At 34.9% G+C, this 24,587-nt stretch overlaps 1 protein-coding gene across 44 annotated transcripts in view; it reads right to left on the bottom strand.

Annotated features, from left to right (window-relative positions):
* The window catches only part of RBFOX1 (RNA binding fox-1 homolog 1), a 1,107,892-nt gene that overhangs the window by 11,750 nt on the left and 1,071,555 nt on the right, over window positions 1-24,587 (bottom strand). For 31 of the 44 annotated variants that reach the window (XM_071814931.1, XM_071814929.1, XM_071814942.1 and 28 more), the window contains one exon: window positions 21,615-21,679. The exons of 1 other annotated variant lie outside the window; for it this stretch is intronic. In XM_071814931.1, coding sequence (XP_071671032.1) covers window positions 21,615-21,679 — 65 coding nt within the window. Of the gene's footprint in view, window positions 1-6,078; window positions 6,132-21,614; window positions 21,680-24,587 lie in introns of all 44 variants that reach the window. 12 more of the 44 variants (XM_071814923.1, XM_071814928.1, XM_071814925.1 and 9 more) reach the window with 1 other exon arrangement.

Raw genomic sequence — 24,587 nt, 5'->3', positions numbered from 1 at the left:
GATGTAGTAGAGACCGACAGCACAATGAAATGCTGAAACTTCAAGGTATACTGCAGTGCGGAACTCCTGTATACCTTGAACACCATGAGGGATTTCCTTTTAGTATAGAATTAATATTCCTAGGTTTTCACAGAGATGAAGAAACTTGACCACAGTCTGCAATAGGGATAGGGCAACAATAAAAGATTTCCATGTAGAGATTTTCATAAACACATTACTGATGAAGTACTAACAGCAATCTTCACTTTTTCCTGCAGGTTGGAGAAAGAAGGAACTTGAGAAGCCTATTCAGAATTTTGTAAATGCAGAGAACATTTTCAGCTTCTTGACTGTTTACTTATTTATGTCACATTTGAATTTGGCCAGTAAATATTTCTTGCTAATTGATGGATATGTTTTGCAGAAATTTTGGTCATTGATGCTCAGACTTGATTTTAATTTTTATTCCCATATGTCAACCTGTAGCTACAGTCATCCAAAGCTGAGCTGCCAACCTGTTAAACTTTTAAATAAATATGATTGATGTCAGTTAATTTGCAGAAATGTGCAAGTACAACAAGCAGCAGCGCAGGCGATGTCCCTCCTGACCCGATGCTGAATAACTGCCACGGAAAAATGCAAGGACAGATCCCAGCTTAAAAGCTTTTTCTCAAGTTTCCATCTTGCTGTCTGGATTGACACAAGTGTGGGGATTTCACTTGATGCCCAGTTCAACATTTAACGTAATTCTATGCTACTAACACCACCCTTCTGTATAATCTCTACCCAAGAAAGTAGGAATTTATATAAACCTCAATAAAAAAGCCACTGGGGAAACTGGGGCTTGCCATCAGGTGACACCTAGAACCAGCTGTATTACAGTGAAAACCAAATAGTTATTTGATCTCTATAGCATTTTCCTGTTACTACTGCAGTTATATTTTTGGGCAGTAAACCTTGAATAAATCCTTATCTATTTCAATAGTAAATATACTGGGTACTTAGTTTATTAAATTTTAAAATAGTCTTTTGTGCTTTTGTGTAAGGTTCTGTAGCATGCAAACACATTATTTTAAAATATTTTAAATGTATTATGATAATCTCAGGATACTGAAATTGAATCCTTGTTTATCTAATGTACTTGTATATAACAATACATACATGCACACACACAAACCACCTTTCGTGTGTACGATTTTCAGTATATCAGAGAAAAAACAAATTCTGGTTGCTTCATTAAAAAAACAGCACAGAAGATGCACACATACGCACTTGTTGAGGGCAAACACAGATTATTCACTATTTCTGTTATCAAAGGAGCTTCACATTGCAAATCCCCCATTTACAAATCACAGAACCTCAGCTTTACTTAATCTTGTCATGTTGTCACATTTGACTAGCCATGCGAACTGACCTAGAACTGTAAGCACCGGGAAGGCAAGCTGTCAAAGAGATAATGACAAAGATGCCAAAAAGGGGCTGCCAGTGTTTGCACTGGGTGAGAAAAAGGAATTGATCAAACTTCATGAAAGTAGAACAGAGGGTAATCATTAACTGTTTACTGATTGTTATCAAGTGATCCAACAGCTGAACATCCTTACCACACAACTACCAAGAGCAGTAAAGGCTGTAACAAATGGAATTCCATAAGCAACTATTTACAGCAGCAGTAAATGCAAGTTTAAACTGCCAACATAAAAGACACTTGAATTTATGGAAGTAGTTTAATAATGTGCATTAGTATAACATTTCCTAGTCTTTCCAGAGCAAAAACTTCAGTATCTGCTATTTTTCACAGTGAAAACCAGTACAGCCTTAAATAAATACGAGCACAAACACCTTACAGATGCTCCTTCATCTTAATTTTTTATTTTATCTGATTAGTGGAAGAGCATAACATAATAATAAGAGCATCTCATAGGAAACAGTTATTTTCCCACTCAAATCGATTCAGGAAATGAAATCAAGCCCATAGGCAGAAATAGTAGAGGGCAAGAACCTCTCACATCTGAACATATGTCTTTACACAGTGATTCAAAAAGGCTGAAACCACATTTTTCCAAAGCAGTTTGGATTATACATACTTCTTGGAAATTCCTTTGAAATTATACTTTGAAAGAGTACAGTCTGATCAATATCTCCCACCAGATGTGAAGAAGTCAATGAGATGTATGCAAGCATGAATGGCAAAATTTGGACCATCTACAGTTATTTATGTGCCATCCCAGAGGTACGCCACAACAGGCAGCTTAACCATTCCAAGCACTTTGTCCAATATTAATTTGCTTTTAAATAAATATCTCCATATTTGCTATTGTTTCATGAATTAACTTTGTAATAGCGTTAGTGTTGACAGGTTAATGACAGCGTACAGGAAAATTGCAATGACTTGAGCAATTGCATTGGCTAAAAATTGCCAATATTCTGTTTGAACTATTTCAATAGCACAAACTCCAATGTTTGCCGTTTTAAGCTGCCTTCTTTTATGAGACATTTTTTCCTAGAGTTATAAAATTAAACCTTTCAGAATGTTTAATCTGTTTTGGAGACTGTATCTTTCTCCAAATGGAGGTCAATAACTTAATCTAGGACTGTCAACTTCTAAAGCTTCATAATGCATTTCTTTTGCACACAAACACACACACAATCCTGCCTCCTGGGGATGATTCTGTTCAAATATGTAAATAAATACAGTCACAATTGGACAGATGTTATATCCACTTCCACCATACTTCATTCCAAATTCAGGTTTATATATATACCCTTGGCTCTCCCTCTGTTATTTCAAAATCATAAACTGCATATACACTTGGGAGAAAAATAATACCAGGCATGCAGCCGCACTGGATTTTATTATTTGTAGATGGAAGTCAGATAACAGTTAAAAACTGAAGAAAGAAAGAGTGATATAGATACAGAATAATGATCCTGCTCAGTTTTAACACAAAAGTCATAAAATGCAATAGGCAGATACATCCTAGAATGCACTTGGAAAAAATACTACAAAATATTCTTTTCTTTACAAACCATGAATTTTGATCTTACAAAACCTAAACCAAAAAAAAAAATTGGGTACTGGTTTGAAAAATTCATAAAAATGCTAAAGGTTCAAAATGAACAGTGTTCAGTAACCAACATGAAAATAAACCATGGGTTTATTTTGTCCATATCATCCATGATACAAAAACACAAACGGGAATGGAATGAAACTTGACTATATGTTGTAATGCATTTATAAAACCATCAATATCATAACACATGATGCTGTATCTCATACCTTTCTTTTAATGAAAAAAAAATAGGTCTACACAAAATAAACCATAGGTTTATTTTGGTCCTCATTCTGATTTATTAGGAGCCTGATAGGGCAATGTGCCCATCGCCCCCATCAGCCAGGAACCTCAAGATTAATCCTCCCCTATGTACCCATTGTCAGACAGTTGCCAGAGCAAGGTCTTCAGAGATCCTTGTTAAAATCCCATCATCAAACTGACAGAAGGTTTCAGAGAGTTTCCCTCCCTCTGTTCTAGTTCAGGTCTGTTTGCAGACTCTTTAATCACGCCTGCCAGAGAAGATCTATCCCAGAAGCACAGAACTTCTCTTCTGAAGAGTAATTATTTTTAGCCTCAGAATGCACTGGATGCAATCAAGAGTGAAATATTTCTAAATTTCCCAAGGAAGGTTTCCTCTGTCAGATACTTGAATAGGTTTTCTTTATATTACATGCACACAAGAACAGATACACATACATAACAGAAATGGGTATGGACACACTATCCTTTCATTAACACATTCAGTTATTCCTAAATCACAAAAGATGTCACGTGGCTGAGGGCTAAGTATCCTCTGGCAGGAAAGATAAAGTATTAGGAAGGGAAGAGTGAATATTACCAGCAGAATCACCCACGAGCTCCCATTTCCATTTGATTATAAAGCTCTAATAAAAAGTTTACTTTTTTAATTACTATTTGAAATCTACAAACACACGCATTCTTTACATGGAGACAATACAAACAGACATATACTCACATTTCAAACATTGAGCCTGTATTCAGTGTCTTCACTTTATATCAATTTTACAAACAGTTGAATTGCAGTAATTTAGTTTAGGAGCACTAAAAAAAAAGCACTATAAAACTGTAGGTGTTTTGCATGCACCTGAAAAACCACAGGAAGGTTAGCTTCGATTCTAAAAGTTTATGTATCTCTATATATGCTCCATGTATTAAAACACAAAATATTAGATAATATATGAGTTGAAAGTCAACTTACAGATTTGAAAGACCAAATGCAACTTTGGCAGCATGTACCACAGTAACATGGGCCGGAGAATCATTTTTTATAAAGCCAAAAGTCATTTGATGTGTATGGCTAAAACTTAGATATTCAAGAAACAAGATACAGGCTTCCATTAGCGTTCTCCTGCAGATCATATTACAAAAAAAGCACCTACAGTCACTTATGATGGATATGTTTATGATGTGGTCAAAAGCATACCTAACAAAAATACCTTACTGTTGAATCAACTCAAAAGAGGTAATCAATTGGTAAACTGAAAAGTTTTAATAAATAGACACAGAGATCCATTTTCATCCGTGTAAAGTTCACTGAATTTACTGATAAACAAGAGCACTCTATTTTTGACCGGAATTCCAAAATATTGGTATACAGAATATGTATAGTATAGTCTTGGACACGTGACTGAACTGAGAGGAAAAAACAAGTTTTTATAAGAAAAATTATTATTGCTTAAGAAGGCTTCATTCTGCAAAACAGGAAGTAATTTTCATGACAAGAAAAATATTAAAGACCACATGTCTATCTCAAGTTTAAAAATTGCTCAAATAATGATTTTTATTCTTATTTGGCAAGGCCTAGACTTATAAATCAGTAGCCTCCCCGCTACAGCTCACTCTAATCTGAAGCTGAGCAGGAAGAACAAGTGAAACAATGAAAGATAAATCCAAGTCTACTGAGATCAGGAAAGTGTCAAACGTTGACTTGTCCAAATGTATTCTCTTAATGATTTAGGACTTTGAAAAATCTGTTAAATCAGGGTTTGTTACAGAAGAACTTTTCAGATTACCATGAAAAATGCTATAGTTAGCATACAGATTACTACAATTTTAGCATATTTTGGCTTTAGCTATGATATTCTTTTCCATAAAGAAATGTTCTTTATTTGTTTCTATGTAGGTCACTATGGCATAAACAGAAAGCTCTTCACCTTTCATTTATTTCTGCTAATGTAAAACTATAAATAAACACTTCTTAATACCAACATTTTGCATCACATGATATATCCTTTCATCCTTCACGACAAGCAGCATCTACGAACTCAGCAGATTTTTGCATAACATTACTGGCAGAATATGTCCCAGCATTGTTACTATTTCTTTGGGCTTTTGCTTTCTTAGGCAGAGACATAATACCATCCTTACCTGAATTAAGACTAAGAGTGTTCAAACTCTTGCTTAAACGAGAGAAAATCCCTTGACATGTTCAATATAATTATAAATTACCGTTAACTTTCACAAGCATTGTTCTTTCTTCTGTACCCACATCTTACAACATGATAGTATAGTATCAGAGCAGCTAAGACTTTTTACTTACTAGTGAGCGATCCTCTGAAGACATAGACCCTCTCTCCCACTATCTTATCCATAGGATAGACTTTGTGAGTGCTTTAGGGTCTGCAGCACCCTTGTGGGCAATATTTGCCCCCAAAGAGTTGAAAATTATAAAATCTATAGCACTTACAATGTCCTACACACATCTAAGCCTTTATTCTTTTCATTAGTTCTGGTTGTTTTGGTTTTTGAAAGTCACAATCTTTATTATACTACACAGTAAGTAGGTTTAACATATCCTTACTTTCTAGGCCATATGATATTTAAACGGGAAATAAAACACCAAAGTCAGCAAAATAACCTGTCTTGTATATGACAGAACCTACAGGCTCAAGCTATAAATTAATTAAACTGTTTCAAAGATTTATACTATGGACTTTCCTATGCTTTCTCATACGATTAAATGCAGCATGTGAAAAAGGATATTGAGACCTGGATGGATGCATCAAGAAGTATCAATGATTGTTACCTGCAGAGGTGTTACAAGAAATTTCATCTGCTGCAACGAAGACGAATTGATTTCTGCAAGAGAAGATAAAATTCACAATACTGCTTGCTGACTGGGAAATGTGCTAGCTGCCAATTGACTTGATGTTTACAGATGGGGTAGGGTAAGGGTGCTTAATTTTAATGAATGTAGCAAGAAAAAGTGTTGACGTATTTCAGTACTACAGAGTTTATAAGGATCATGAGGTACACATGCTGGGATCTTTTAAATGAAATAATGGTGACATTTGGATATGGACTATGTACAAACTCTTGCATTGGAAGCTTCATGTTTAGTATTACAGATATGCCAATATATTTATGAAGTCTAATAAAAATAAAACAATATTTATATTGATATAGATATTAAAGGGCACTACTGCAAAATATGTAAAAAGCGTTTTTTAAAAAAATAACTGCAATTTACTTTGTGCATCTGAAAGCATATTGAAAGTAAAATATTTTGCTTTTTATATGTCTAATATGATTGCAATCAGAAAATGAATTTTCTACTATTAAAAAAATGACATAGTATATTCTCATATACTGTCATCCGAATACATACGAAAGTCTTCTGCAGAATCTTAGAGAATAAACTACAGATATGAGTAATTTAATATAAACCTTCTCTTGCAAAATTCTTTTTTAAAACAGGTAACATAAAAAGAGAAATGCTAAAAACACTAACATTCCAAAATGCAGAAAACTTTGCTATGGCACAAATCCTGATTTGTGCTTTCTAAATTCAAAGCAAACAGGATTCGTGTTTGTGGAAACCACACTTAAGGTTTAACATCAAATGATTCCCTTACAAGCCTATACACAGCTTCCTTTAAATTATTTCTCTGTTGTGCAGGATTAATAGAGAACCTGGGTGAAGTTTAAAAACTTGGGTGCTGTTTTACTCCAAACTGCGTGTAGCTCCACCAGCCTGCACTTCTGGGCATGGTGGAAAAACGGAGTGTTTCTGTTTTGCGCAGCTTTAATGCAAGAGTCTAGCAAACAGAAGCTAGAAGGAACTAGTTCTAGCTTGTTCTGAGGACTACCTGGAAAACTTAGTTGTGCAAGATGATGAAAGTTCCAACAAGTATTAAGTACCCTGAATATCTTATTGAAAACTATTCTGTTCAGGAGCAAACATCTCCTAGGGGTTACAGAACCTTGAGGATTTTATGTGCTAAGAGAAAAAACATCTAAGTTCTATTACTTCACCTGCAATGTATTCAAGAGATTTGAAATTCTCATTTAGAAATCAGTGAACCTTGTTACTTAGAAGTTCACACTTCAGGAAAAAAAACAAAAAAACACAAAAAAAAACCAAACAATCAAAACAAGGCGTCTGTAATCCCTACTATAGGAACAGGATGGATTAAAATCAAAAGCAGTATCTGATCATTGCCTCTGCCCTATCTCAGAGATACCTGCCTTTTAGTACGAATGTACCTAGCGATCAAACTGTATATTCTCTCAGTTTCAACTGGATGTACAGATTGGTAGTTTTGATCTTTATTTTTGTCATCTGCAACAATTCCACAAGCTAAGGAGATCTACCTAGCATGTAATGCTAAAGAGATGAATTAAAAAAAAAAAAAGAAGAGGGATCAATTTATCATTATAAATACAGAGATACTCTCTATTTCATAGCTAGTACAATTTGTCACTGTATTTACTGCTATAATCTCTTTTATTATCACCCCTTGTGATAATTATATAGAAAGAAACAGGTAGATGTTTACCTAAAAGGAACTCGCTCAGTGGCAATGCAGACTTATCAGCTACTGTTTTACAGAAAACCCTTTAAACTCGTTTCTATGAAGTTATTAAACTGCCCTCTCATCTAAATGAAAAGATCACTTTTCCTTCAAAATTGCCTCTAAAGTGGCTATCTGAGAAACTCCTTTATCTCTCTACAGAACATTTGTTGTTATGGAACACTGAGCCACAGAGACTATCTTCAGATGCCAAAGTATAGAATTATCTGTAAGAATAATGTGCTGATTTAGTTACTTACAGAAAGATCCCAGAACACTAACTGCTATTTCTCTTTCGGAACCACAGATATCCCTGAAACTGTTGTGAAATCTTACTTTTTATTACCAACTCTTTACTAATTATTGGTAGAAAAATAATTTTTAAAAAATTGAATCCAAATTGATATCTATTTAAAAAACATTTACCATAAGCATTTATTGTTATACTGCTTCAATTTACATAGAAATATATTATTTTTTTCTGTATTTTGCTTTTGTAAAACTAATTTCACAACTCCATTAATCAATTTTAGAAGCCAGGAGAAAGTGTCATATTGGTCAGCATAGCAACTGCAAGAATTAAAAGACTAGATGATGGGGTTCAATAAGCCAATTCAATTTTTTATAACTTATTAGGTGTTACCAGTAACAATTACAAGAAATTTTTTAGTAGTTTGGTGACTTTGATGTTTTTATAGTGGCAGTTTTTTGTTTAGTTAAATTCTATACTATTGTTTACACAGACCTAGAGGGAGAACTAATCATTAGAGGTGTCACTATACACATACATCACGCCTGATGTCCAAAGCAGGTATTGTTCCTTAGTGCGGACAACACCATCATTTGCAAAAGGAGCCCTCAGTTAAGCTGACACTGTTGGGCATCATGTTCTATCTGTTTTGAAGTACAGATGTGGAAAACCTAACTCAGTCCTTTGCAAATGTATGGGTTTTCTCTCTAGAGACCAATTTTGTGCACTAGCTGCACTGAGCGTACAAGGCTTAAATAACTCACAAGTAAGGTATGGTGAAAATTCATAATGCATTTTAGGTTTAATTTTAGAAGTTGTTACTGGTTGTAAGGGAGATAAACAGAAAAACAAATTGGATGAGTAATGTGACAAGTACATTGATCTGAATGTACAGTTGGATATATTCAACTTGCCAGATATTCACACCCTGGGCTAAGTGCAAACCTTTTGAGAGCTGGTGTGGCACACATTGGCAGTCCGAGCTCTCTGATAGAAACTCACACAGTGTGGGTCATGAAAATGTACTTCTGCGACTCAAAATAGCTGTGTTCCACTGGAGCAGCTACTTCCCAAGAGCAAACATTTCTGCATACTATTACTTCTCTCAATCCTATATATCAATTTCTTATTTCTTCTAGTAAATTGAAATCGAGCACAGATTTTTACCAGGGTGGTAATAAGAGATATTTTTGATGTTGAAAAAAAAAATATTTTAACATTCGCTGTGTTTCCTGAATTCAGGTAGAAACAGAGGGAGAGGACAGCAAAAGTAATAGTAAGTGATTTGTTGCTCTTTCAAGATATTTTCAGGTTCAACTTTATCACCTGACTAAAAGTATCCTATTCTAAATCAAACCATGCCACTGAATTGATTTACTTGGATAACAAAGTCTTGAACAAAAATATTTAAGGAAGTGAAGAACAGGAAGCTTGACTAAGGTTTTTTACAATATACACTATTTAGTGAAAAATATTACTAATTACAAATAACTTCAGTAAATGTTATGCACTCACAGAAATTAGGCCTTCTGGACTGTGCAAGTTTTATTTTTTTATTTTTTTATATCATAACCTAATTTCTTCAGCATGTTTATATTACCACAATTGATGATGAGGTCTAAGATATTTCATAAGTATATTCTGTCAGTACTTTCCCTTACCAAAATGTTGCATCTACCCATTTTCAAGAGCTGTCTTTTACAGTCTTGCTTCTGACAAGTCACCCTAAGTTTGCTGATGTAGTACAGAAAAAGCTTCTATACATTAATTCTAAAGCATACTGACCTAACACAAAGGCTGCACGCATATCAATGCTGAATTTATGTTTAGGTAAGGCTTCATATGTGAAACTTAGTAGAACCATGTCAACGATTTGTAACTACTATGTCATAGTTTTAGATTTTATTTCTACAGAACTCTTTCCTGTAGGCATGCTTAGATAGTCTTGATTATCTTTTAATCTATGTATTCTGAGAGTTAGTTTCAAGTTTTAGATACCTGATATCCCAGTGAGGTTGATTAGCTTTTAGTGTATATGTATTTTACATGCTCCATCAGGAAAAATTAAGTCAGAGTATTAACACCATCGCTGTTTAATGAACATCTGTGACTTTCCTTCAAACTTTTCCAAAATTCCCTTAACACTTCCATCCTCAAAAATACTAATACCAGTGATCTCAGCAACTGGACTGTCAAATAGATACCAGAAGAGAAAGAGGAATTGCGTTTTATAACATCTTTGATACAATATTGAACTTTAGGCTCCTTCACATGTGGAAAGTTGGTAGTTTCTTCTCACTAAGAAAATGAAGTGAAAGTTTTTTTAAAATCTGAAACTCTGATAAATGAGTTTCACATAAATATATGCAACTTTTGTCACATTTTCTATATCTAAATAGACTCTATTTTTAAGGTCAGTGGCAACTTAGATACAACAGCACTCAGGAAGAGCAGAAGCTTATAGCAGAGAGTGGATGTCCAGTACAGACCTAACAGCTGATCCTGCCTGACGGGTACAGGATTTGGCTACTGTACTTAGCTGGAAAATTCAGAACTTGGAAGTGGCAGATAGGAAGTGATTCAGAGAACACATCTCAGATGCTCTTTTTTTATGACTTGAGGGACCTAACCATCGGGAAGCACAATTCCAACCTAATTACTTTGAGTTTCCATATGGTCCCCCCATCCTGGGAAAGGATATGCTCTCCTTTCTTTGTCTGCACTATTACATATGACTAAAAGAGCATTAAGCTACTACCACATTTTCCCTCCTAGAGTCACTGGTCCTGCTGTTCTTCAGATGTACAGAAGTACTCACAGCTCTGTCTGGGAAGTTTACATATTTCAGTCATTGTGGGTATAAGAACCTACAATTGTAGGGTACATGGAACAAGTTATTAAGTGTTGCCTGTGTCCTATCTTCTCCCTAAAAGGCTGGGTGACACTTTTCAACTGGCTGGACTGGACTTTTCAACTCTATTTATATTTTACACAGGACAGGATTAAGAACAAAATTTTGAAAAACACATTATTACACCCAGCACTCACAGAAGTTTTTAGTCACTCTTCTTGGGAACACACAGCTTCCATAAAATAGAAGCCATAATAGAGGTCAAGTGTGACTTTAAGAAATCAGGACTTCCTAAAAATAGGCACACTAACTTTAGGAAATTTGAAACGTAAAAGAAATTATAATCCACTTACATATAGAGACTATGTTTCATACACCAGAATTCTTGGATTTTGCTTACTAACTTCACAAAACTAGACAGAAATAATTTCGCTTAACACAGAGATGCAGTCCCCCCTCCCAAAAATACAGCACCTTCTGAAAACAGTGCAGAGCACCAGAACATAGAGAATTAAATGAAGGCAAATACAATACTGGGAAGATTTGAACTATATTTAATCAGTTGACTTTTTTCTAGTAAGACCACAATGGCATATACAAATGCAGACAGTATTTAGATTTCATGGATCAGAATCTCAGCTGGTAAAATTGACGCAGCTTAACTGAAAGCACTGACTTCGCTGGAGCTATTTCAACTTGGATTCTCCAAGCATCTGGTGCTAACTATATAGTGTGGCAATGATTTTTCCCAGATTGTTATACGTGGTACAGCTATACATTTCTCCACGATATTACTAAAGACACTTTCTTTTTCCTTCATGCCCATAACTTCAAGGCTTCATTGCTCTTGTTAGGACTCCAATGTTGAGTGTTTTTTTCCTATGAATTATAACATAGCTGATGGCTGGCTGCTTGAATAGTTTCTGTAATATTCAACTATGGACAAAGTTTCAGAGCTTCACTCTAAAATAATTTTATGAAGTCTTTCCAACTCCCTGCTACTGATGGCCTAAATTTAATAACAAGGCTATCAAAGAATTAAAACTTTTTAATATTAGTATAATATCTATAATAACAAGGATGATTTTGCTATTGTCATTCGTGCTGTTCCCATTATTGTAAGACCAAAGTACATTATCATTCTCATAGCATTTGAATCACAAGACAAAGACAACTAAACAGCTTTACAGCTATACCTATAAGACATATTAAATGAAGTAAGAATAAAACTATGAGTAGAAAGTAATTTGTGCCGTATCAAGTTTCAGTAACACTAACAGCAACTTGTTTTACCTGATGTGCATTAGGAAAGTATATTTTCCTTTTAGACTAATTTCTTCCATGTCGGGTTCCTCTCTTCTCCAGCATTGCTTGTTCAACCTAACTACTACTACTAATGCCAAGACAAAGAGGAAGACACAGCTATTCTGCTTTCACTTAAGAATTCTGCTTTTCTTGTCAAAAGGTGCATCTCCCACCTCCATCATTCCTGCCCATTCCATCAAATGCTCTTTTCTGAAATTTTGAGGCAAGCCTTGGAAGCATACGGAGTAAAACCCTGCATCAAAAGAAATTAATCTAGCTACTTTTGTAAATATTACCTCACAGAAAACACTAAAGCTCATCTTGATTGACCAAGCAAAAGCAGTTCAGCCATCTGCCTGGACTCAGCTGCCACTACAGAAGCTCTGGTGTCACCTCTGCCTGCACGGGGCTCCCACATGCCCCAGAGCATCACAAATGGCACTAGATTCCTGTTCCCAGGAGGCTTAACCAAGCTCTTAATTCAACTGCCAGGTTAATCACCTCTGCATTGCTTTCTATTTGTCTCTTCTTTGTGCTCGATACAGGACATTTCAGCATGATTTAGCCAAGGACAAGATGTCTCTAACATAATTCAGGCTGCCAAAGACAGCAGGAGACCGAAAAGTTAAGAAGTCTCTCTCATTAAATTTTATCCTGCAACCAGTCACACAGCTTGTTGAATAGGAATAATTCATTTTAATACCAAAAAGCACTTCTGCAATTGTGAAAAGTACAGCTTCAAGAAAAGAAGAAGAAAAACAATCCCTGTCTCTTCTAGACACTACTGGAAATGTGTATTCCCAATACCAGAGATATGCCTGTATTGTTCCATTTAGTCACAAAAAGACCAAACCAAACCAAACCAAACCAAACCAAACAAACAAAAAAAAAAACACCAAAAAACAAAACCCTAAAGAGAAAAATGTTCAACAAAAGATGCTTTCTCATAATTTGTATTCTTATGTCAGGCTTTCCCAAGGAGATGGACAGGCATCTTTTTTAGCCCTCCTGTTGCACTAAATAACCCACTCGAATGCTATAAGAGAGAGAGTCCTTTTAGCATAGCCTAATACCAATATTGTAAAGCCTATTAGGGAAATGACAAGGTTTCCATGCTGCATGGAGTATAGCTACAATTCTTCCATGGCAACATCTTGTATATGAACTCTCCCCTCTCTCTCCTCCATTATCCCTGTAAGACTGTATAAAGGAAATTTCTAGCAAATAGGTGCTGTACTTTGCAATTTAATATAGTTGTTATGCGACTCAGTATAGCTGTCATGAAAAACGTGTTCACTTTTAATAGATTGCCAAAATACGGATGTCCTGTATAACATCCAGTGAAAAAATCTGTAGCCCTTTCATCTGCATTTTAAATCTACATATTTTATTTCTTGATTTATTTAGTTTTTTAAATCACAGCTGTACAAATATGCTTACTTCTAATTCATACTACCTGCCGTATCAGTGAATTTTTTCTGTGTATGAAGGATTACACGATATATTACACATAGTATAAACTTATTTACTATTAATAATACAATATACATAGCATAAATATGCATATTTATCTGCAAGAAGAACTAATAGGTGAAATTCTGAAAACCACATATATCAATAGTAGAATTCAGACCAATCTCACTGGCATCACTGCTCTAAGATTATTTGCCTTTTACTCTGATTAACAGAGTCTATATACTTTAACTAAATCCTTGAAGAAGTAACCCAGTAACTTTACTTCAGAAGTGCTCCCTATGAGCAATGTAAACTTATGTTAGTATGAACCAAGACTGCTAAATTAAGGCTGGTTTTGAAGTTTTATCATTGATATTTGAAAATTTTGTGTATTATGATATTTTGGACATTTTTTTTAATGTCTTCAGAGCTAAAAGTACAGCATTTCAAAGTCAGCCTTGTGTAAAGAATCAGTATTTTATCCAGTAAAATACATAACAAAAGAGGGATTTATTCTTTATGTATTTTATGTGATCTTTAAAACAATACCTCATTAAAAAATTCTTTATATTTGTTTCTGATTTCATAACAATTATTATAGCTTACTAGTAACCACCACTTCATCCACAATAAAGTCTCCTAATATACAGGGGTATAATTATAAACTTCTTCAGCAATCATGAATAACAACAATTCTTTCTCCTTAAATTATTTTAAGTTTGAATGACTTTACAAATTACTTGACAAAATAGTTATAACTACAATACCATTGATATGAAAACCTTGTCAGGTTTATTTAAGAATTCATTCCAGAAACACAAAGGAAGTTTAGAGGCTGCTACGCTTTTGGATTAAATGAAGACCTTACTTTTTTTTCTGTGAATATATGAAATATCCTGTAGCAGTTTTCAATAAAAAGTTGTTCTCTAGGATACAAGGGTAAACTTTCTCCTCCTATTCCTGCTGTGAAGTATTCTTACAAACCGCTGTTCTCCCACAAGTATGTTCCTAGAGTATTAGAAACTTGACAAGGCCAAAGGCATGTGGAAAAAAAATAACTCTATTTAAATACCTAATCAAATGCTTTAGACTCCTTTGAGATGGGAAACACTACAGCAAAAACATGCAAGAGCGTAAATTGCCTCTTTCTTGATTGATTCCATCTACATAGTTATTTTAAATTTGTTCTTCTAATACTTCCTCACCTTGCCTCAAACACATTACAAATTACATGGCTAATCCATACAGACTATATCCAGTTCATTCCATATTTTATTAATAACATTTCATCCCTTCATCTTCTCTCTAACCCTTTCACAATGCTCCTAATTCCTTCTTGCTCTTAAAGCACTCACAGTGGAAGCACTCAGGGTGACAAGATTTATCACGTTCTAATCTGCCTCTTTGTGGTCTATCAAGTCAATGATCTGTAAACTAAAAAGTGTATAATTAGACACTGACATGTCCAAAGGAACTGCTGTGGTCTATCATGTCACAGGCACTGACCCAATAGACTGTAACAGTTTTGGTCTGTTGGATTAGGAATCAATGTTTTAGTAACTCCCTAACTCCGCATTTATCCAGTCTGCTGAATATAACACACTTTAAAATTTAGTCACTCTTTCCCTCAATATCCTCTAAGAGCAAAAAAAAGCCCATATGAACTATTAAAGGGGTAATTCCTGCTTTAAAAATGTTAACCAATCCTTTTTTAGCTCTTTTTAGAGGAGAAGCATGCATGAAAATGCATCAAGGAATATATTTATAATGAGTTATTACTATGAACTTTTATTTTAAAGAAAGCTACAATTCATGCTATATAACCTCATATAGGCTACATCTGAGGAGAAAAAAAATAAAAAAGAAAGCAAGACTATTGAAGCTGATACATTAATGTCAGAATAGGTGCACTGATTTTTTAATTTTTTTTCTTTATGGTAAGTATTTAACAGCTCCCACTATATTCAAGAAGAAACTGGCAGCAAAAGTACTCAGCATCTTTAAACCTGGAGCACTTTCTGAAACCAGGTATGGAAATCTAGGCTCTAGCGTTCCTCTGCCTTCTCTCCCAACTTTTTGTTAATGATTTCCAGCATGGATGCCAGATTCTACAGTAATAGCCAAGACTTTCCTTGTCTATGGGGAGTCTTAAAATACCCCTCGATGTTACACTGAAGGACAATGGAATTTACAGGAAAGAGAAGTAGAAGCAGGGTATAAAGAATACAAGCTCTGACACGACAAAAGTTTCATAATTGGTGTTTACCATCATTCTGGGCCAGGAACCCTAAGCTTTTCCACTACTGTATTACCTCATATCTGAACTAGTGGAGTAGTTTTAATAGAAACATGGATATTACATGAATACTGATATTACACAGAGGTGAATCAAGCGTTAGAAGTATCAGAAAACGTGTTAATTTTACCAAATATTAGAGGAATGCATTAAAACATCAAAGTATATAAAGTAGTTTTCTAGACTTCGTAGATTATATTTTTACGAAATGTAATTCTTTGCCATGTTTTCCTACATTTATACGACTCCCTGTGCCTCCCCAAAAAGCAGTGTATCTACAGTATTTTAGAATGAACTCGATCACTAGAAAGTATGCTATGCCATACATTTTTCATTTCAGGAAATTCCTTTCTATTTGCTTTACATAAAACTCCCTGTTCATAGTATTTTAAACTTTATTTTTTTTTTCCTACTACATTCTCTTTATTCCTAATCATCCACTTCTACTTTCTAATTCTTTCACTAAAAGGTACTGTTATGGCTTTAACATTAGTCTTATACTGCAGTCATTCCAAAAACTGTGATCTGAGTGATGAATATGGATTATGAAATATTAACATGGTGCCAGTCATCCTCTAGTTTGCCACAGATCAGATACAGACATAAAGACATACAAGCCTAATAAGTAATGTCCAAATCCATTACCTCTCTGCAACAGCAAAGTGAATTATTTGATTTTTATTTACAGTATTAGGGAATAAACAAGCTTTAGCTACCATACAGGATACTCAGAATAAAAAAGACCAATCAAACATCACCACATCAAACCTAAGTGTTTGAAGAAAAGTCAAATACATGCTATGCCACTGCTGTTAAAAAAGCTAAATACAACCTTTGTATTTATTCAATACTAACTGATCCTTTTCATTCTTAACATATGAGTAGCTCAGGATATGGGCTACACGATTCTTGCTTATGTATCATCTTGTCCCACAAACTTCTCAAGTTCTAAAGATTCAACTTGTATAGCAAAATTCAAAAGGTTTGAGGGTTCCAGCTGGTAGTAGAAGAGTAAAGTTATCGCTATATTCTATTCCTTTTTCTCTTCCAACCTGGTCACTTTAGAAATCAAAACAGTGTATAGAAGCTCTTTTTCCTAAATCTTAAAAAGTACAATCATGACACAAACAAAGTATAACATTTTAAGAAATTTATCCTTCTATAAAATTATTTAATGGAAAATTAAATTCTGACTGAAGATGCTATTATCTTTTATATGCTCTCAAAACCTTGATTTTTCAGTATATATCACTAGCAAGATCCTCAATAAGATAAAGTAATTTGAATAAAACTATACTGGTTTTCATTGCTTATTCATAAAATAGATCTGAAAGTCTACGATATATATATAAAAAAATCACCTCCATCTACAGAAACTCACATTTTATTTTTCGTTTATTTTTATTCTTCATCCTGATTTTTCATGTTTACAAATAAAATAAATCTGTACCTGTTCTACTTTAGGATAATCTGACCATAAATATCAAGTATTAACTCTCAAGTACTTGCCCAAAGAGAACTGGAAAATATATTAAATTATATCTCTGTGGACACTAGTATTTCGACAAAAATGAATACTGCACTTAGGATTTTACAGGGAGCAAGATTTCACATCTGGAAGGTACACAGCTTCCACATGACAAGACCTCCCATCTCACATTCCATACAAAATCCTATGTATGGCCACAGAACATGTAACACAAACTGATAGTGGAAAAAAACATACGTTGTACTACGAAGTGCTATGTGAAAAATATTTAAAAAAAAAAAAAAAAAAGTTCAGCTTCCAGTGCTGAGGAATCTAATCCAGAAAAGAAGGAAGTCAATGAGAATCTTCCCATTGTTTGTAATGAAATTTAAATTTGACATTGTATTAGAAAAAGGGAATTATGCTCAGAGCAAAACACCTCTGTACATGTGTATGTGTGTGTGCACGTGTGTTTGTGGGTGGTGGTGCATGGGGAATGTGTGTGTATATATGAATACACAATCATACATATATAAACACACATAATTATCATTATTATCATTATTAAGTATAACAGGGTTAGCAAGCAGTACAAGTGAAATGACTGCCATTCAGACAAGGCTACTTTACTGTTATTGGGGTTTTGTTCTTTTACACTATCCTATATACTTTCATAAATATTGCTGACAAAGTTAATATGCAAGAAAGGAACATTTGTATCCGATCGAAGATGCAATAATCAAATCATAAAACACAAAACCAATAGCCAACCAATGTGAATAAGTCTGCCCATAGGCTTAGTTCAAGCAAGCCATTCACTGAGCTATGTGATGGATCTGTCAAATCCAATACAGCATTACAGACATACTAGCAACACCAAGTGAACATGCAATGACAAAATGACAATACGCCCCACTGCCATGCTTTGACTTCTACCTCATAAATACAAAACTTGATGACTTGGCTAGTTTCTCTTCAGACTTGGACAGAAATCTAACACTATATTTTTTTAATATATTTTTTAAATCTTCCATAAAAGCTGAATAAATGCTGTACAACATTTTATCAACATCTGAAAGGTCTACCTTGGTTGTGAAATTGTTTTCAGGAGTAGATGATTTGTCTTAGCAAATACTTAAGGGTTGATTTGTTTCATGAGATTTCTTTGCCATATGATTCTCCCCTGTATTTCTGGTCTTTGCTTATTTCCAGCAATATTTCCAGCTGTGACAAACAAGGATACCATTGCATTTCTTCACAATAGAGCTCTCTTACAGTGATCATTATGCATTGACTTAGCGAATTGATTCTGGAGTCCCAAATCTTACTGCTAACCTTTTTATTTAATTTTTTTTACATTTACCCAAACATGTCTCGAATCTAAAGATTTCCTCTTTCCATCTTCCGACTTAAGAAGCATATCAAATATGGAACATTGCCATTCATCATGTATATGAGCTGTGATTTTTGAAAAAAAACCCAACAACAAACCATCATTTTTATTTTTTAAATTAATATAAAGTAGTGTTTCCACAATATGTCACTGCTTCAACAGTATATACTCACTGGTCCTCACTACATTTTTCTGGGCATTGTTTACACATAAACGGTAAATATATTGCATGTGTAATTAAATTAAATAGGGGCTCAAATCACCAATCAATCGATCAAGTAAGAGTAGTGTATAAGGAGATACAGAATCTTTAATTTTGTCAGAGGACAGTAGATAATTATTACATTGAGGAAAAAAGATAAAAGCAGTTGTACTGAACTATATTTCAGCACTTTCAGTATTAATAATTCACAAGAGTTGCTAAATTAAATTAATTTAAAAATGAAAGAAAATGTAATCAAATTAAGCAACTGTGGTTGTGAGTAATCAGAGGTATCCATGTTTGCACATAGTTTCCCATATATAAAGAAATGTTTGAACAGGGGTCTGACCAGGGGACTATGCTAGTTTTAGGATTCCCCCATAAATAATTCATTTGGGGGAAGCAGACTGACCACAATTAAAAAGAGAAGCTAAATTTAAAAAAAAAAAATCCAAAAGATATAAAATTCATTTAAGATATTTAAAATTATGCAAGGAAAGACAGGTTATTACAATTCTAATTATACACAAAATGTATCTGGAAATTAGACATTTTTCAAAAAAATAATTAAGGGTTGTAACAACTGCATTACTACTGACACCATCTCAAGCTTCCTTTACAGCATTTAAGAGCACTGTCTTCTTAGACAAATCCTATATTTTTTTCATGAGCACTCTTAGTGTTGACTCTCTACTCATAGCAGAACATGTGACCAAAGGATGTTTTATCTTACAGCATTTGATTTGTTTTATGAGAAGGTACACTAATTCATAACTAAAGCATTTAAAAGTAATCTTGATACTGTTCAGTTTCTCTATGTAACATATCGCTTTCAGAAATTCATTTATGCATAGGAATAAAAGACCTATAAAGTGATCCAGGGACACCTGAATGATATCTGACAAAAAATGACTAACCACAGGAGGTTATTTATAATTCTGTCCTTTCAGTTTCCTAAGATTTTTAGAAGTAGGAATTGTTTTGTATTATAAGCTCATAGAAAAACACTAGAGCTGTGACATGCTAACATACCTTTGTGGAAATGAAATGAAACTACTGAGTAGAACTTTACCTTTGTAGGTTATCCTAAGCAGACATAGTACATCGCAAACAAAGTGCATACGGCACACACCTAGTTGATATTACTGACCGAAAATTAATAGAAAATAACTTGCTTACCTGTCTGACACAGCATGCCTCAGCCACACATGCAAATTATTTTATTCACGTAACTTTAAAAAGTCTATTTTCATTACCCAGAATAAGCATTTGAAGGCAAATATGCATGCATAGCATTGTAACATTCATACCATGGTACTTTGTTCTAAAAATACAGAATCCATGAACAGCACTTCAATCTAAGAAATGGTTCACTGAAATTTCTTAATCTGTTGATTTCTTTAAGAAACAGAAACATTTAAAACAATGTCTAATTTAGCATCTAAAGAATTTTTTTCAATACATGTTCAGGACTTAAGAAATTACCTCCATGATTCCAAGGGAAAATTTTCTTATCTCAGGAATTGAGAAGTATGACCTTACTTCTCTTACCACTATTCTGAAGCAAAATGCATGTATGTATCTGTCTTTCACAATATACATCCTTCCTTTATGACTGTACACTCTTCAAGTACTTGAAAAGTATTAAAGATAGCATAGATTTTGTCAAGGGGATGGTTTATGAAGAAAACATAGGATATTTTTTTTTCTTTTCACTACAAGATCATGTCCAAACACTGCAAAGACTTAATTTTATGCAATTTGACAAAATCCTATTTCCTACTGAAGTCAATAACAATTTATACATTGACTTCAAAGGGGTCTCAATTTTCATTTTGCAAGAAGCCAAGTTAATTTACGTGACACTGCTTTTCGTTTATAGAAGTTAAGTCTTTGCATGTTTCTCTTATGAAGATTCTAATAATCTTTTAGTCCTGGTATTATTTCCACCAAACGTGGTCTACATTTGCAGGATAAAAATACAGATTAAAAGAAAAATAACTGGGGTTTTTATCCTTGGTTGGTTGGTTTGTTGCTTTTTCTTTTTTTTTCCCCCAGTATTTAAAAAAATCAAATGCTTGGGAAAAAATGCAGATGGAAAAAATATTGGTTTGCCTTGGATAGCTCAAGCTTAGACACAGTTCATTCTCAATTTTCACTGACTAAAACAACGTCAATGAGAACTGAGGGCATGCAATAGGTTCAGGTTCTAAATCAACTGAAATAACACTCCTAAGACGAATAATGATCTTTAGTAGTAGACCATCATAAAGCTGTACATATATTTGTCTACATTGCACAAGGGTCACTGACATTAATTGGATGATATACAGCTTGAGAATGTGCACATCTCATGCCTGATTCTCAATCAAAGCCTAAAATCTCTCAATTTATGGCTATTCATGGATTACAATAAAACAGCCTGCTTTAGATATCACAATTATCTGCAGAGCAACAAGACATTTATGAGACTTCAACAAGGCAAATTTATAGAATCATCTTCAACTTCCACTGGTGAAATATTTAGCAGCAGTAAATGAGGCCTTACCTGTCACTGTAGGCAGCTGCAGTGGCAGTGGCAGGCTGGGCATACCGGTAGGCAGCATAACCACCCTGAAACACAAACTCACGCTCTAACTGGATTGTTACAGCACCTTAAATAACATTTTGCAAAATTAGCAACAACTGAGAACACTGTCATGCTGTAAGTTCCATTAAGGGGTTAATTACATAGGACATATTTCAGTGAATCATTAAGCAAAATTTATCACCACAAACTTGTTAAGATTTGTCCCAGAGACCAGGAGAAGGCAATGAACTGTATTCATCAATGTAAGTTGTTCTATAAGACAATACTGTATTCTTCCACAAGTTTTTAAGTAGCAATTGTTCTTACGAATGAGGTGGATGTGTATTAACAAAGTGATGCTGAATTAAAAAGAAAAACTCAGCTAATATTCAATTCTTTCTTGTACAAAATATGATTTCTCATGTCTGGTTGATTAAACCTATGAATTTGTGCACTCAATTAACACTTAACGTTACATAGGTTTCCAATTTATACATGAAATCATAATGAGGAAGTAAAATTCTCTTCTTCCATGAATTAACATTCAGTTGTATGTAACAGTAATTGCAGCTGTTCAATTAAGCAAACAGGACAAACAAACACACATTTGAAAGGAATTGTGTGCAGTGATGCATTGATTATCAAACTGTGAAAACAGCAGAGCTTCCTGTTCAATGGACCACGGTGTTATATCAACCATTTCAAAATGATCTCAGCATGCCAATTAACAAACAGAGGCCAGTCTCCACAGATAACACAAACATGATTTACATCCCAATTAGAATTCACCACCCCATAATCCTTTGGGACAGGGGACTTTTGTATTTCCTTTCCCACTTTCACCCATCTTAACAAAGGGTTGAATAAGAAAGTATCAGATCACTCAACTTTGCATAGAATTCATTCTTTTGCTAAAATGTTTGCTTAACGGATTGTTGTTGTTGTTGTTGCTGTTGTTTTTTGTGGTTTTTGTTTGGGTTTTGGGTTTTGGTTTTTGTTTGTTTGTTTGGAAGGCTACATTCACATAAGATATGATGCTGAAGCATGAAGAATAGCTTTTACAAGCTATCTCCCCTTCTACTACTTGGCTTGCTGGGATCGCTTTCATCCCTAGAATGTGTAAACCTTTGTTGGTTTGAAGATTTGAAGCAGGCTGGTTTTGTGAAACAATCATTGAGCTGACAATGCCACATCACCCTAAGAATAAATGTAAGTTTTACATATACTAGCAGCTCATTAGAAACTCCACGCTTTGAATTGTTGTTTTACTTGAGGAACACTCTTTCTGATTTTTTGCTCACAGGGAACAGTACATTTTCCTCCCCAGTCCTGGTCAGCCCCCTGCCACCAGCAATTGTGTCGCACAACCTCTGTGAGGAGGCAGGTGCTTTCCTAACACCACAGATTCCATCTCTCTTTACCACGTCGCTTCTCTGTGCACGCACAGGAGTGTTGAGACGAAACACTTTCTCATTTCATATCATATGATTTTTATAAACCAATAGAAGGCTATTACTGTCAAAAATGTATAACAGGCACATATTGCTTGCAGGTATGTGCACACAGGCAATCCAATGTCAAATAATGTCACCAAGTGCAAACCGAGCCAGGAAACAGTGAGGCTGAGAGATGATAATGCAAGATGCACACTTGGTCTGGTTTGTGCTACAGGGAGAAAGGTGAGAGATTATACAAATTTCTCTCTTCATCCCTCCTGTTTTTTGAGTGCTAAATACAGCAACTTTTTTTTTTTTTTTTTCCAGAGTGCTAATATGAGAGACTATAAATGGTAAAATTATGAAGAAGAGATTAAATTTGTATTCATGATCAAGTTCTGAAAATGTGTGGCAGACTGCCAGTCATTCTGCAGTACGACACAATTCTGTTCACCACACATATGACTGTTTTCACTTGTCCTGTAGCCTATTTCTAAATCCCTTATTCAAATGTGAGAGCCACTTCATGTCGACCCAACTACGGATGCAATGAGTCCCATCACAGTACAGAGTTGAGAACAGGCCACCATGAGAAGTATCAATGTTTTGGTGTTTTTAATCGGAAAAAAATGAGTCAGGCTGTTCACATGTTGGCTACTCCTAAATCTGCAGGTGGTAGGCTCTGTGAGGATTATTTTTCTTTCTTTTATTCTTATAGAGCAATTAGGCAATCTGGACATTCATAAATCCATGGGTCCAGATGGGATGCATCTATGGGTGCTGAGGGAGCTGGCTGAGGTCATTGCTGGACCGCTCTCCATCATCTTTGCCAAGTCTTGGGACATGGGAGAGGTGCCTGAGGACTGGAGGAAAGCAAATGTCACTCCAGTCTTCAAAAAGGGCAAGAAGGAGGACCCAGGTAACTATAGACCGGTCAGCCTCACCTTCATCCCTGGGAAACTGATGGAATGACTTGGTGCCATCTCAAGGCATATCAGGGATAAGAGGGTCATTAGGGGCAGTCAACATGGCTTCACCAAGGGGAAGTCGTGCTTGACCAACCTCATTGACTTTTATGAAGACATAACAAGATGGATGGATGATGGCAGAGCAGCGGACGTGATCTACTTTGACTTGAGTAAGGCATTTGACACATTCTCCCACAGCATCCTTACAGCTAAACTGAGGGAGTGCGGTCTGGATGATTGGGTAGTGAGGTGGACTGCAAACTGACGGAAAGGAAGAAGTCAGAGAGTCATGGTCAATGGGGCAGAGTCCAGTTGGAGGCCTGTATCTAGTGCAGTGCCTCAGAGGTCAGTACTGGGGCTGGTATTATTCAAGATATTCATCAAAAATTTGGACGAGGGAATAGAGTGTACTATCAGTAAGTTTACTGATGACACCAAGCTGGGAGGAGTGGCTGACACTGGAAGCTGTGCCGCCATCCAGCAAGACCTGGACAGGCTGGAGAGTTGGGTGGGGAAAAATTTAATGAAATATAACAAAGGCAAGTGTA

Source organism: Patagioenas fasciata, chromosome 15, assembly GCF_037038585.1.
Source record: "Patagioenas fasciata isolate bPatFas1 chromosome 15, bPatFas1.hap1, whole genome shotgun sequence".
Classification (NCBI taxonomy): Eukaryota; Metazoa; Chordata; class Aves; order Columbiformes; family Columbidae; genus Patagioenas; species Patagioenas fasciata.
This window is presented reverse-complemented; position numbering and strand designations above follow the sequence as displayed.